The sequence below is a fragment of the Tiliqua scincoides genome, chromosome 2 (genome assembly GCF_035046505.1).
Source record: "Tiliqua scincoides isolate rTilSci1 chromosome 2, rTilSci1.hap2, whole genome shotgun sequence".
Lineage (NCBI taxonomy): Eukaryota > Metazoa > Chordata > Lepidosauria > Squamata > Scincidae > Tiliqua > Tiliqua scincoides.
The window spans coordinates 262,036,247-262,046,439 of record NC_089822.1 but is presented as its reverse complement, the minus strand read 5'-3'; the positions used below and the strand labels follow the sequence as shown (position 1 = coordinate 262,046,439).

General features: G+C 47.6%; 1 protein-coding gene across 1 annotated transcript; it reads left to right on the top strand.

The window, feature by feature from the left end:
• The first annotated feature begins 4,616 nt into the window (after nt 1–4,616).
• LOC136639131 (zinc finger protein 709-like) lies at nt 4,617–9,632 on the top strand. Its single transcript, XM_066613148.1, has 3 exons — nt 4,617–4,640; nt 5,480–5,606; nt 8,092–9,632. The coding sequence occupies exons 1-3, from the start codon at nt 4,617–4,619 to the stop codon at nt 9,630–9,632; spliced, it is 1,692 nt and encodes a 563-aa protein (XP_066469245.1).
• Nucleotides 9,633–10,193: the final 561 nt, after the last annotated feature.

The window sequence follows — 10,193 nt, the reverse complement described above, 5'->3', positions numbered from 1 at the left end:
CATAATTATCTATGTCTTTCCTCTGCCCGTGGTCATTTAACAGTGGCTCTCACTGTTTAGCAGCCAGTGAGATTGGGCTACCTTTGCCTTTCTCCCAGGGAGGGCAATCAAGGCAGCTTTCAACAGGAAAACAATAATAAAACATCAGAAAATCCCAAAGGGTCACAGAAGCAGTTAAAGTTACACATGGTTAAAGTTACAATGCCAACCTGTTGTGTCATACGTTCTGTGTTGTTGGCAACCTTCAGTCTTGAAAGACTATGGTATCACACTCTGAATGGTGGTTCTGGAACAGCGTCTAGTGTGGCTGAAAAGGCCGATTCGGGAGTGACAATCCCTTCCACACTGGGGGCAAGTGCAGACTGTCCCTGGTCTGTCTCCCTGGCTGTGGGCCTTCCTTCTTAGCCTCAGCCTGTTGGCCAAGTGTCTCTTCAAACTGGAAGAGGCCATGCTGCACAGCCTGCCTCCAAGTGGACTGCTCAGAGGCCAGGGTTTCCCACCTGTTGAGGTCCACTCCTAAGGCCTTCAGATCCCTCTTGCAGGTGTCCTTGTATCGCAGCTGTGGTCTACCTGTAGGGCGCTTTCCTTGGACGAGTTTTCCATAGAGGAGATCCTTTGGGATCCGGCCATCATCCATTCTCACGACATGACCGAGCCAACGCAGGCGTCTCTGTTTCAGCAGTGCATACATGCTAGGGATTCCAGCTCGTTCCAGGACTGTGTTGTTTGGAACTTTGTCCTGCCAGGTGATGCCGAGGATGCATCGGAGGCAGCGCATGTGGAAAGCGTTCAGTCCTATGACACCATCAAAGGGTCTCCAAGCAAGGAGCCATTCTTGATGGGGAGCAAAGAAAGAAGTTGCAGGACGGATAGAGCTCTTACACGCCCGGCTCTGGAACTGCATAGATTCCTGGGATCTTTGCATCTTCCCCTCTCTCTGACCCCTAAATCTCCCTCCTGGGTCTACAATTCAGGTGCCAGGCTCCAGGGCTGATTCTTTTTTTTTACCTCCTAGCATTAGAAGTGCTAGAGAGCTGGTTTCTTTTTTAGCTTCCAGAGCTCTGGAGATGCATCCTTTTTTGTGGGTGTTCTCAGAGCGAGCTCGGACCTAGAAAAGATGGCCTCCTCCATGCTGGCATCACTTCCACCGCTATTCTGTTAGAAACACATGGAGGAACCTGTCGGGAACATGGCGGCCTCCTTAGTGTATGCAGGGTATTGTTACAACATAGTGACTGCCGTACAACAGATTTTAATGAGGAGTCCCCTTTGTGCTGTTTTTAAAATAACCGCACTGGAAGCATCACGTCCTCATTTTTTTAGGTAACGCGGCCCAGGCAACTGCCCTACCGGCTTTATTCCACCCAAGCGTGCCACAGAGAGAGAAATTGTTCAGGAAATCAGTGGTTACCTATTCTTATATATTCTCAGATTCATAAGAGCATCAAAAGAGCCCGCTGGATCAGGCCCAAGGCCCATCTAGTCCAGGTTCCTGAATTTCACAGTGGCCCACCAAATGCTTAACGGAGCCCACAAGACAACAAGACACAACCTGCTTCCTAGTGCCACTCCCCTGCATCTGGCACTACTTTTAAAACCAGGTGCTTGCACATACCTATAATGACTTGTGACCTGTGATGGACTTTTCCTCCAGAAATTTGTCCAATCCCCTCTTAAAGGCATCTAGGCCAGATGCCATCACCACTTCCTGTGGCAAGGAGTTCCACAGACTAACTACATATTTTCTTTTAATAAATATTTTCTTTTGTACTAACTCTCCCAACACTCAATTTTAGTGGATGTCTCCTGGTTCTGGTGCTATGTGAGAGGGGAAAGAGCGTCTCTCTCTAGTCATTCTATCCATCCCCTGCATAATTTTGTATGTCTCAGTCATATCCCTCCCTCAGGCGCCTCTTTTCTAGACTGAAGAGCCCCAAACGCTATAGCATTTCCTCATTAGGGAGCTACCCCAGCCCAGTAATCATTTTTGTTGTTCTCTTCTGTACCTTTTCCATATCCACTATATCCTTTTTGAGATGTGGCAACCAGAACTGGACACAACATTCCAGGTGTGGCCTTACCATCCATTTGTACAGCAACATCATAATATTATCTGTCTTATTCTCAATTCTTCTTCTAATAATCCCAAGCATGGAATTAGCCCTCTTCACTGCTGCCTCACATTGGGTTGATACTGTCTTTGAGCTGTCCACCACCACCCCAGGATCTCTCTCCTGATATGTCACAGACAGCTCAGAACCCATCAGCCTATATGTGAAGTTTGGATTTTCTGCCCCAATGTGCATGACTTCGCACTTACTTACAGTGTATCTCAGTCTGCCTGTCAGCTGTGAGGTTGCAATGACTATATACTATTTCATTTCCAAAATGGATGGTGGGATTAAAGCCTGCCTGGGTGGTCATGTACCACCAACTCCCCATTTGTTTCTCCTTTCAGACATATGGAAAGATATATGTACTGGGCTATTTCTAACAGGAATGTTGAGGGACGTGTTGAGGATGCAGTAATGGTGTCTAGCCTGGACGCCTTTAAAAGGGGATTGGACAAGTTTCTGGAGGAAAAATCCATTATGGGGTACAAGCCATGATGTGTATGCGCAACCTCCTGATTTTAGAAATGGGTTATGTCAGAATGCCAGATGCAAGGGAGGGCACCAGGATGAGGTCTCTTGTTATCTGGTGTGCTCCCTGGTGGGCCGCTGTGAGATACAGGAAGCTGGACTAGATGGGCCTATGGCCTGATCCAGTGGGGCTGTTCTTATGTAGGGACAGATGAGGCCTGCACTCTTTTTTTCTCTGCCACTTTCTCATCTGCTTCTCGCCCATTAAATTACTTTTCACACACATGCAAGAACCACTCCTCTTTTCCCATGAGCTCTCCCTCTCTCTGACACCCCCCATGTCCTATGACATGTCCCATGTCAAGCTTTGGGGCTTGAATACCCCACCAGCTCAGGTGTCTTTCCCCTCTAGTCTTGTGACTCGGTCAACACCTACAGCGCCTCAGCTTCCCTCTGCAGTCCCAAGAGGAAAAGATCAGAAGGGGACTGCTGGAGCTCTGCCTGTCTTCCGTTAGAGATCCCTGGCAGCTAAGAGTGCCTGTGCCAAAAACATCCAGAAGGGGAACAAAGTGGTCAGGGAAGACCCTGCTTGACAGACCCAGGAGTGCCAGGTGCAGAGCAGGAACTTCTTGCACATCTGAGCACAGAACAGAGATTTCTCTCTCAGCAGTCTCACCAGGAGCCCCAAATAGCCTGATCCGTGCAAGTACAAAAAGCTTAATCAGGCCATGACCTCCCCATAAGCACCAGAGTTCAATCCTGGATTGCTCCAGCAAGGCTACCAAGTCCTAGGGCGGCACTTCCTTGTCCCAAGTCAATGTACCTCTTTGATGGTGTAACTGCTGTGAGATCCATGTAGTTGGGTGGCTGCGTGAAGCTGTCTGAGCAGGAGAGAAGACGGCTGAAGGAAGCTGGAGCCACGTTCTCCCTGGGGACAGCTTGAGAGTTTCCAATTTCACACCCTTCTCACTTTCCTGACCAGCCAGATAGGTGAGGAGGAGGAGGAAGTGTTTGCAAGGGTGGGGGGCTGGATTATTGTGGAGGGGTGGCGGGTGCATCTTTGTAAGAGTGGCAAACCAGCTACTCCTGAAAACCTGCAAGAGGGTAACTAGAGAAGAATCCTGCACCTGGCACTGCAATCAGAGAGCCCCTTGCCAGGGTTAAATCAATGTTTGGAAACTGGTGCTGTGAACAGAGGAGAGGAGCAGCTTGTGCACAAGAGACAAGGAGGAGGAGAAGGTCATGGGCAGAATGTGTTGGTGAGTGATGGGCAAGGGGGCTGCAGGGTCCTGGGACTACATTTCCCAGCAGGCTGTGCTGTGACCAGGTGCTCTGACCTGGAAAGGAAAGGGAGGCCTTGCTGGACAAAGCTTGGACAAAGGGAGGATTGGAAGGACTGAGACCCAAAGAGAAAGAGCCTGGGAGGAGGTGATTGAGGGCAGCTGACGACCCAGCAAGGCAGGGAGTGGAGGGTTCACAGTGGCAGAGGGGGAAGGGAAGGGGCTCTGGCCTGGGGCTGCACAGACTGCCCTGGGAAAGTCTGGCAAGGAAGCACCCACAGCTGCACCTGTTGGACTGGCAACCCCAGTCCTGCTTAAGGTGCCTACATATGGGCTTATTAAGCCCCCCAACCCTGCTCTCATCCCCCCCCGCCCACTGTGATTGCCTGCCCCCCTCCCTTTCCTACCTCAGCCCTCTGACCTTCTTAACCAGGGGTCAGGGGGGATAGATGGAACCCACCAGTGTTGGGGAGAGCAGCAAAGGTCCTCTCCTCCTCTTGTCCAGCCAGGATGGACTCTACACCTGGAGACCATGGCCAGATTCACCCAGCCATGGCCAGATTCCTCCATGAGTCTGTGCAGTCTCCCTTGGAGCCATCACCACAATGTGGACAAAGGAATTCAGAGAAGGCGTCCAGCAGGAAGAATGAAAATAAAATAAAAACTTCTTACTGTTCTCCTTCCTCTCCCTCACAGAAAGCAGAGAAACAAGACCATGCCAGACCTCCCATCACATCCTTGGGGAGGAGCCACCATGGCTGCTGCACATCCAGGCCAGGTAAGAGACAAGAGCAGGGGCAACTTGGCCATGTGACAAATGCCTTGTTCTCCCACTTTTTTCTGGTGTTCTAGGGCACAATCCAGATTGACCACCTCTGCCTGGTCTCTGCATTCTGCTATGGTAGCCGCAGATCTCTCCCATTCCACTGCTGTAAATGAAAAGCAGGATGTTTCACATGCACACTAACTGCTAGGCGCAGCTTCCCTTGATCAGGCTTCCTTCATCCAGTAGTTGGTTTCTCTTGACATAGGGCTTGTCAGAGAAGGTGCAGGGAGAAGTTGGTCTGTCTGAAGGAAGTAGGAGATAGTGGTTAGAGCACAGGCACCTCTTCCTGTTCTCTGCTTTCCCTTTTTCCTGCATCAGCAGCTGAATGTGAAGGGAAGTTGGTGATTCCTGTGTGCCACAACCATCACAGGTTAAAAAGATCAGGCATTTGGGGTTTAACTGGGACCCCCACCCCAGAAAGTACAGAACCCCAAGGTCTCTCTTTTAAAATGAAGAGAGCCATAGGACACGACTACCCTCTACTTTACCCGTGAATATGACCTAGGCAGGCAAGAGTGAAGAGAAAATGGTTATTCAAACCTACCTTATTAAAAATCTAGAAGAAAAGGAAGTTACCAAATTGAAGAAACATGTGATAGAAAAATAGGCAAATAGGGACTGCCGGATGGCAGGAAAAAAGAGGCTGTCTCCATTCCCCACCCCTTTCTCACACAGCTTTTGCTCCATCAGGAAGCCCAGAGAGTTTCTTTCCTTGCAGGCGCATCCTTTTTGGGACTGCAGACAGAACCTGGGTTGACCCACTAATAGGGAATCTCTCCTTTTTCTTTCAGAGCCCCATTTCATTTGCGGAGGTTTCTGTGTATTTCAGCAGTGCGGAGTGGGTTCTGCTGGATCAACAACAAAGGTGCTTGTATGAAGCAGTCATAATGGACAATTATGAGAATGTGACCTTTGTAGGTAAGGAGGATCCCTTGACCCATAATTGATACATGCCCCAAGTGGGAAAGCTCCATTGGATTTTGCCAGGTGAAGTTGTTGGCTTGGCTGCATGATCTGGGCAAGGTGGCTGCTCCTCCTGATGTCCCCACATCCTCCTCTTGTGCCTAAGCACAGATCAGGGGTGTCGTGGGGACATTGTGCCATAAACTGACTGGAAGGCTTTGGACATCCTGTTCCATGTCCCACCCTGTGGAGGAGGTGGCATATCTTGGAGGGCACTTTCCACTGTGTTGGAACTCTCCTTCAGTGTGCCAGGAGATGCCTGAAGGGAAATGCAGGATTCCTGCATACATTGTGAAGTGTGAGATCAAATGGGGAAACAGCAGGGGACAGTTTTCTCTGGGTTCCTTTGGAACTTCCACATGTATATATAATGTGCAGGGATGAAATATGACTTTCCTTGAGGAAGAGGTTGGAGTAGAGCACATAGAAGTGCAAAAGACTAGGAATAACTTGACTGCAGTCTTGTGTCGCTGTACCACGCTAGTGGCTGTCCGTATAGGATCCTGGGAATTATAGTTTGTGGAAGACTCTGGGAAGTCAGTGCCTGAGAGGATTACTTCTTCTTCACATCGAATGTGTGATGAACAAGGATGGGGTTCCAAACTCTGAATCATGGCTTTGGAACTGTATTGTTGGCAAAAAGCTTCATTTCACGCAGGCCTAGAGAAATGTTTCACACTTCCTTGCTTCCTCACTTGAATCTTTTCTCCTCTCCTCCTTCCCACAACAGAAAATCCCTGGTTCTTTACTCCTGGTTCATTAACCTCTCTCCATGCACCTCTGTGCTTGTGTCATAATGCTTCTGTTCTGAGGTTCTCTCTCTCTCCTTCTCTGTACGGAGCAGCCACTTATGTTTGGCATGAAGCCCTTAGGATGGCTAAGAAACACTGAATTGCTTATTGACTTTGATTCCCCTTCCTACTTTTATAACTAGACAGACTCATGGAGGAACCTGGCCATGGCCCGGTGCAGAGTATGTTTAGGTATAGAGTCCGTCTTAGCTGGACAAGAAGAGGGAGAGGACCTTTGCCTCTTTGCCTAACACTGGTGGGTCCCAGCCATCCCCTGACTTGTGGCTAAGAAGGTCAGATAATCGAGGTAGGAAAGGGGGGGCTGGCAATCACTGTGTTGGAGGAACATTAGAGCAGAGTTGGGGGTCTAAATAAGGCCCTTATGCAGACACTTGGGGTTGCAGCCCAACAAGTGTAGCGGTGAAGTCCTGTGGGCACTTCCTTGCCAGACTGTCCTAGTACAGACTGCTGAGCCCCAGATCAGAGCTCCCTTTTCTGCAACTGAGAACCCTTGACTCCCCTGCCTTGCTGGCTCTAGCTGCCTTCGCACACCTCTTCCCAGGTTTTCTCTCTCTCTCTCTGGTATCAGTATCCCCAGTTATCCAGGCTTTGTCCAGCAAAACCTCCCCTTTCCATTCCTTCTGAGGATTTCTCTCTCTCCTTTTCAGTACAGAGTGACCACTCATGTTTGGCATGAAACCCTGCTAATTGGGTGAGAGGCACTTTTTCAAGTGGGTGCTCCTTTTTTTAGCAGGGGGAGAGTAACTGGCCCACCTCACCCCAGCAGTGTCTGTTCTGGTGGCTGTCTGCTGGTATTCATTTGCATCTTTTTAGATTGTGAGCCTTTTTGGGACAGGGAGCCATTAGTTATTTGATTTTTCTCTGTAAACCGCTTTGTGAACTTTTAGTTGAAAAACGGTATATAAATACTGTTAATAATAATAATAAGAAGAAGAAATGCTGAATTGTTTGTTGATTTTTATTCCCCTTCCTGCCTTTGTAACATTATCCCCACAATAAAAGTTTGCTTGTTGCCCCTTCACCCTCACCTCCCTCTTCCTTCTGAACCATTCACCTGTGCCATTTGCCACTGCATAGTGTCCCAGCTCACAAAATGGATATGCCCGATGTGTGCTTTTCTAAGTGCGTATCCGCAAAGCACACCCAGTATCAATCTGTACTGGCCCCTGGAAGAGATAGTGATGAACTAAAAGTGGGGCTAGAACTGAAACTGAATCCAAACAGAACACAGGCTGGCACCTGGAGGCCCAGATGTCATCTGTGGCCTGGATACAGCTTTGGCTGGTTGACCAGCCACAGCGGTTTCTTAAGAACCTGTGACTCAGGTAAAAGAAAACTTCCTTTCTCCCTTAAACCTGACATTTTTTATTCATAAGTTTGAACATTTCTTTATTTCCCCCCCCCCCCATTTTTGATTCTTACTCTTCATTTGTTTTCTTTCTCTGAGATTGTTTCATGACCACTGAAGGGGGGAAAAAAAGGCCGTATTTATGAAGCTATTCACATACAACATGCTGTGGGTCTCCTGGGTTTCAGCTCTTATCAGAAAACAAACATGCTGTGTGATTTCCCCAGCTAGCTGCCATTTCTTCCTGTGTTCTTGCATTGCATTTCTCTTCATATTTCAGAATCTTCCATTTGGAACCAGATTGGAAGAAACAGGCTGCTGGTTTCTTCTTCAAAGGAAAACACCCACATAGAGGAACCCTATAAATGCTCTGTGTATGGAAAGAGGTTCCTTTGCTGCTGCAATCTTATTGGAGAGACCCACACAGGGAATGATAACCTTAGAAATCATCAGAGAATTCATGCAGGGGAGAAATCCTGTTCCTTTGAGTGTGGAAGGAGCTTCAGTCAATGTGGGGAACATACAATCCATCAGAGAACTGATAGAGGTAAGAACCCCTATAGATGCCTAGAGTGTGGAAAGAGCTTCAGTCGGGGTGGAGATCTTAGGAGGCATAAGAGAACCCACACAGGGGAGAAACCTTATACATGCCAGGAGTGTGGAAAGAGCTTCACTCGGAATGACAGACTTAGAGATCATCAAAGAACTCACACAGGAGAAAAACCCTATATGTGCCTGGAGTGTGGAGAGAGCTTCAGTCACAGTATTGATCTTGGAAACCATCAGAGAACCCACTCAGGAGAGAAACCTTATACATGTCAGGAGTGTGGAAAGACCTACAGATGCAGCAGGAGCCTTAGATCCCATCGTAAAACCCATAACAAGGAGAAACAATATTTGTGTAAGGAGTGTGGAAAGAGCTTCCATTGCAGCAGCAATTTTAAAGTTCATCAGACAACACACACAGGAGAAAAGGCCTATACATGTTCCTATTGTGGAAAGAGCTTTAGTACAGGTGGTAAACTTATGCTCCATCAGAGAACCCACACAGGGGAGAAACCCTATAAATGCCAGGAGTGTGGAAAGAGCTTCAATCGGAATGATAAACTTAGAGATCATCAGAGGACTCACACAGGGGAGAAACTCTATACATGCCAGGAGTGCGGTAAGAGCTTTAGGAAGAGTGCTAATCTTATGGTCCATCAGACAACCCACAAAAAGGAGAAACCCTATACATGCCAGGAATGTGGAAAGAGCTTTAGTAAGAGTAATCAACTTACAATCCATCAGAGAACCCATTCAGGAGAGAAACCCTATACGTGCCAGCAGTGTGGAAAGAGCTTCAGTCAGAGTGGTGGACTTAGGATTCATCAGAGAACTCACACAGGTGAGAAACCATATACATGCCAAGAGTGTGGAAAGAGCTTCAGTTGGAATGATCAACTTAGATGTCATCAGAGAACCCACACAGAGGAGAAACCTTATACATGCCAGGACTGTGGAAAGAGCTTCAGCTGGAGCAGCAACCTTATGGGTCATCAGACAATACACACAGGAGAAAAACCCTATAAATGCGGTGAGTGTGGAAGGAGCTTTAGGATGAGTAGTAGTCTTAAGATTCATCGGAGAGTCCACACAGGGGAGAGACCTTATACATGCCAGGAGTGTGGAAAGAGTTTCAGATCCAACAGTAACCTTATTGGTCATCGGATAATACACACAGGAGAAAAACCCTATTCGTGCCAAGAGTGTGGAAAGAGCTTCCAAAGGCGTAATTATCTTAAGAAACATTTGAGAACCCATGGAGAACAGGAACCTTAAACATCCTGGGATTGTGGAAAGTGTTCTACTGCTCACTGAAATCGTACTGTGCATAAAAGAGAACACAGTGTAGAGAAATGGTCAAAGTGCTAACAAGTGAGGGGGAATTGAGTTCCTTTCTTCACATCCAAGAATTGATGTTTGTGCTGTCCAGTTTTCTGTTTAAATGTATAAGAAGTAGTAAGTTCTTATTAAAAAAAGTTTGTCAGGGAATCCCCTGTTCTGATTTCCTCATGACGATGGACTGTGCCTTGCTCTTAGTTTTTCTAACCAGAAGGTTTCCAGCAGGGCAAACGGATGCTTGCTGCTCAGAGAGGTCTTTGGTGGGTTGTGGCCTCTTTGTCCAAGTTACCAGCTGAAGGAGGAAGTTTCCCACTCTCTGCTTATTCCTCTGCAGGTTAATGTCCAAAGCCCCTCAAACATTTCTATCAAGTTGGTTTCCAGCACTGTTGATAGTGCTTAGAAGTATAGCCTAATTATCAGCTGGATTTTTCACCTGTGGTTTTGCCTCTATGCAAATGAGGTTGACCCTTTAAATTAAAAGATAAAGGTTCCTTTAGG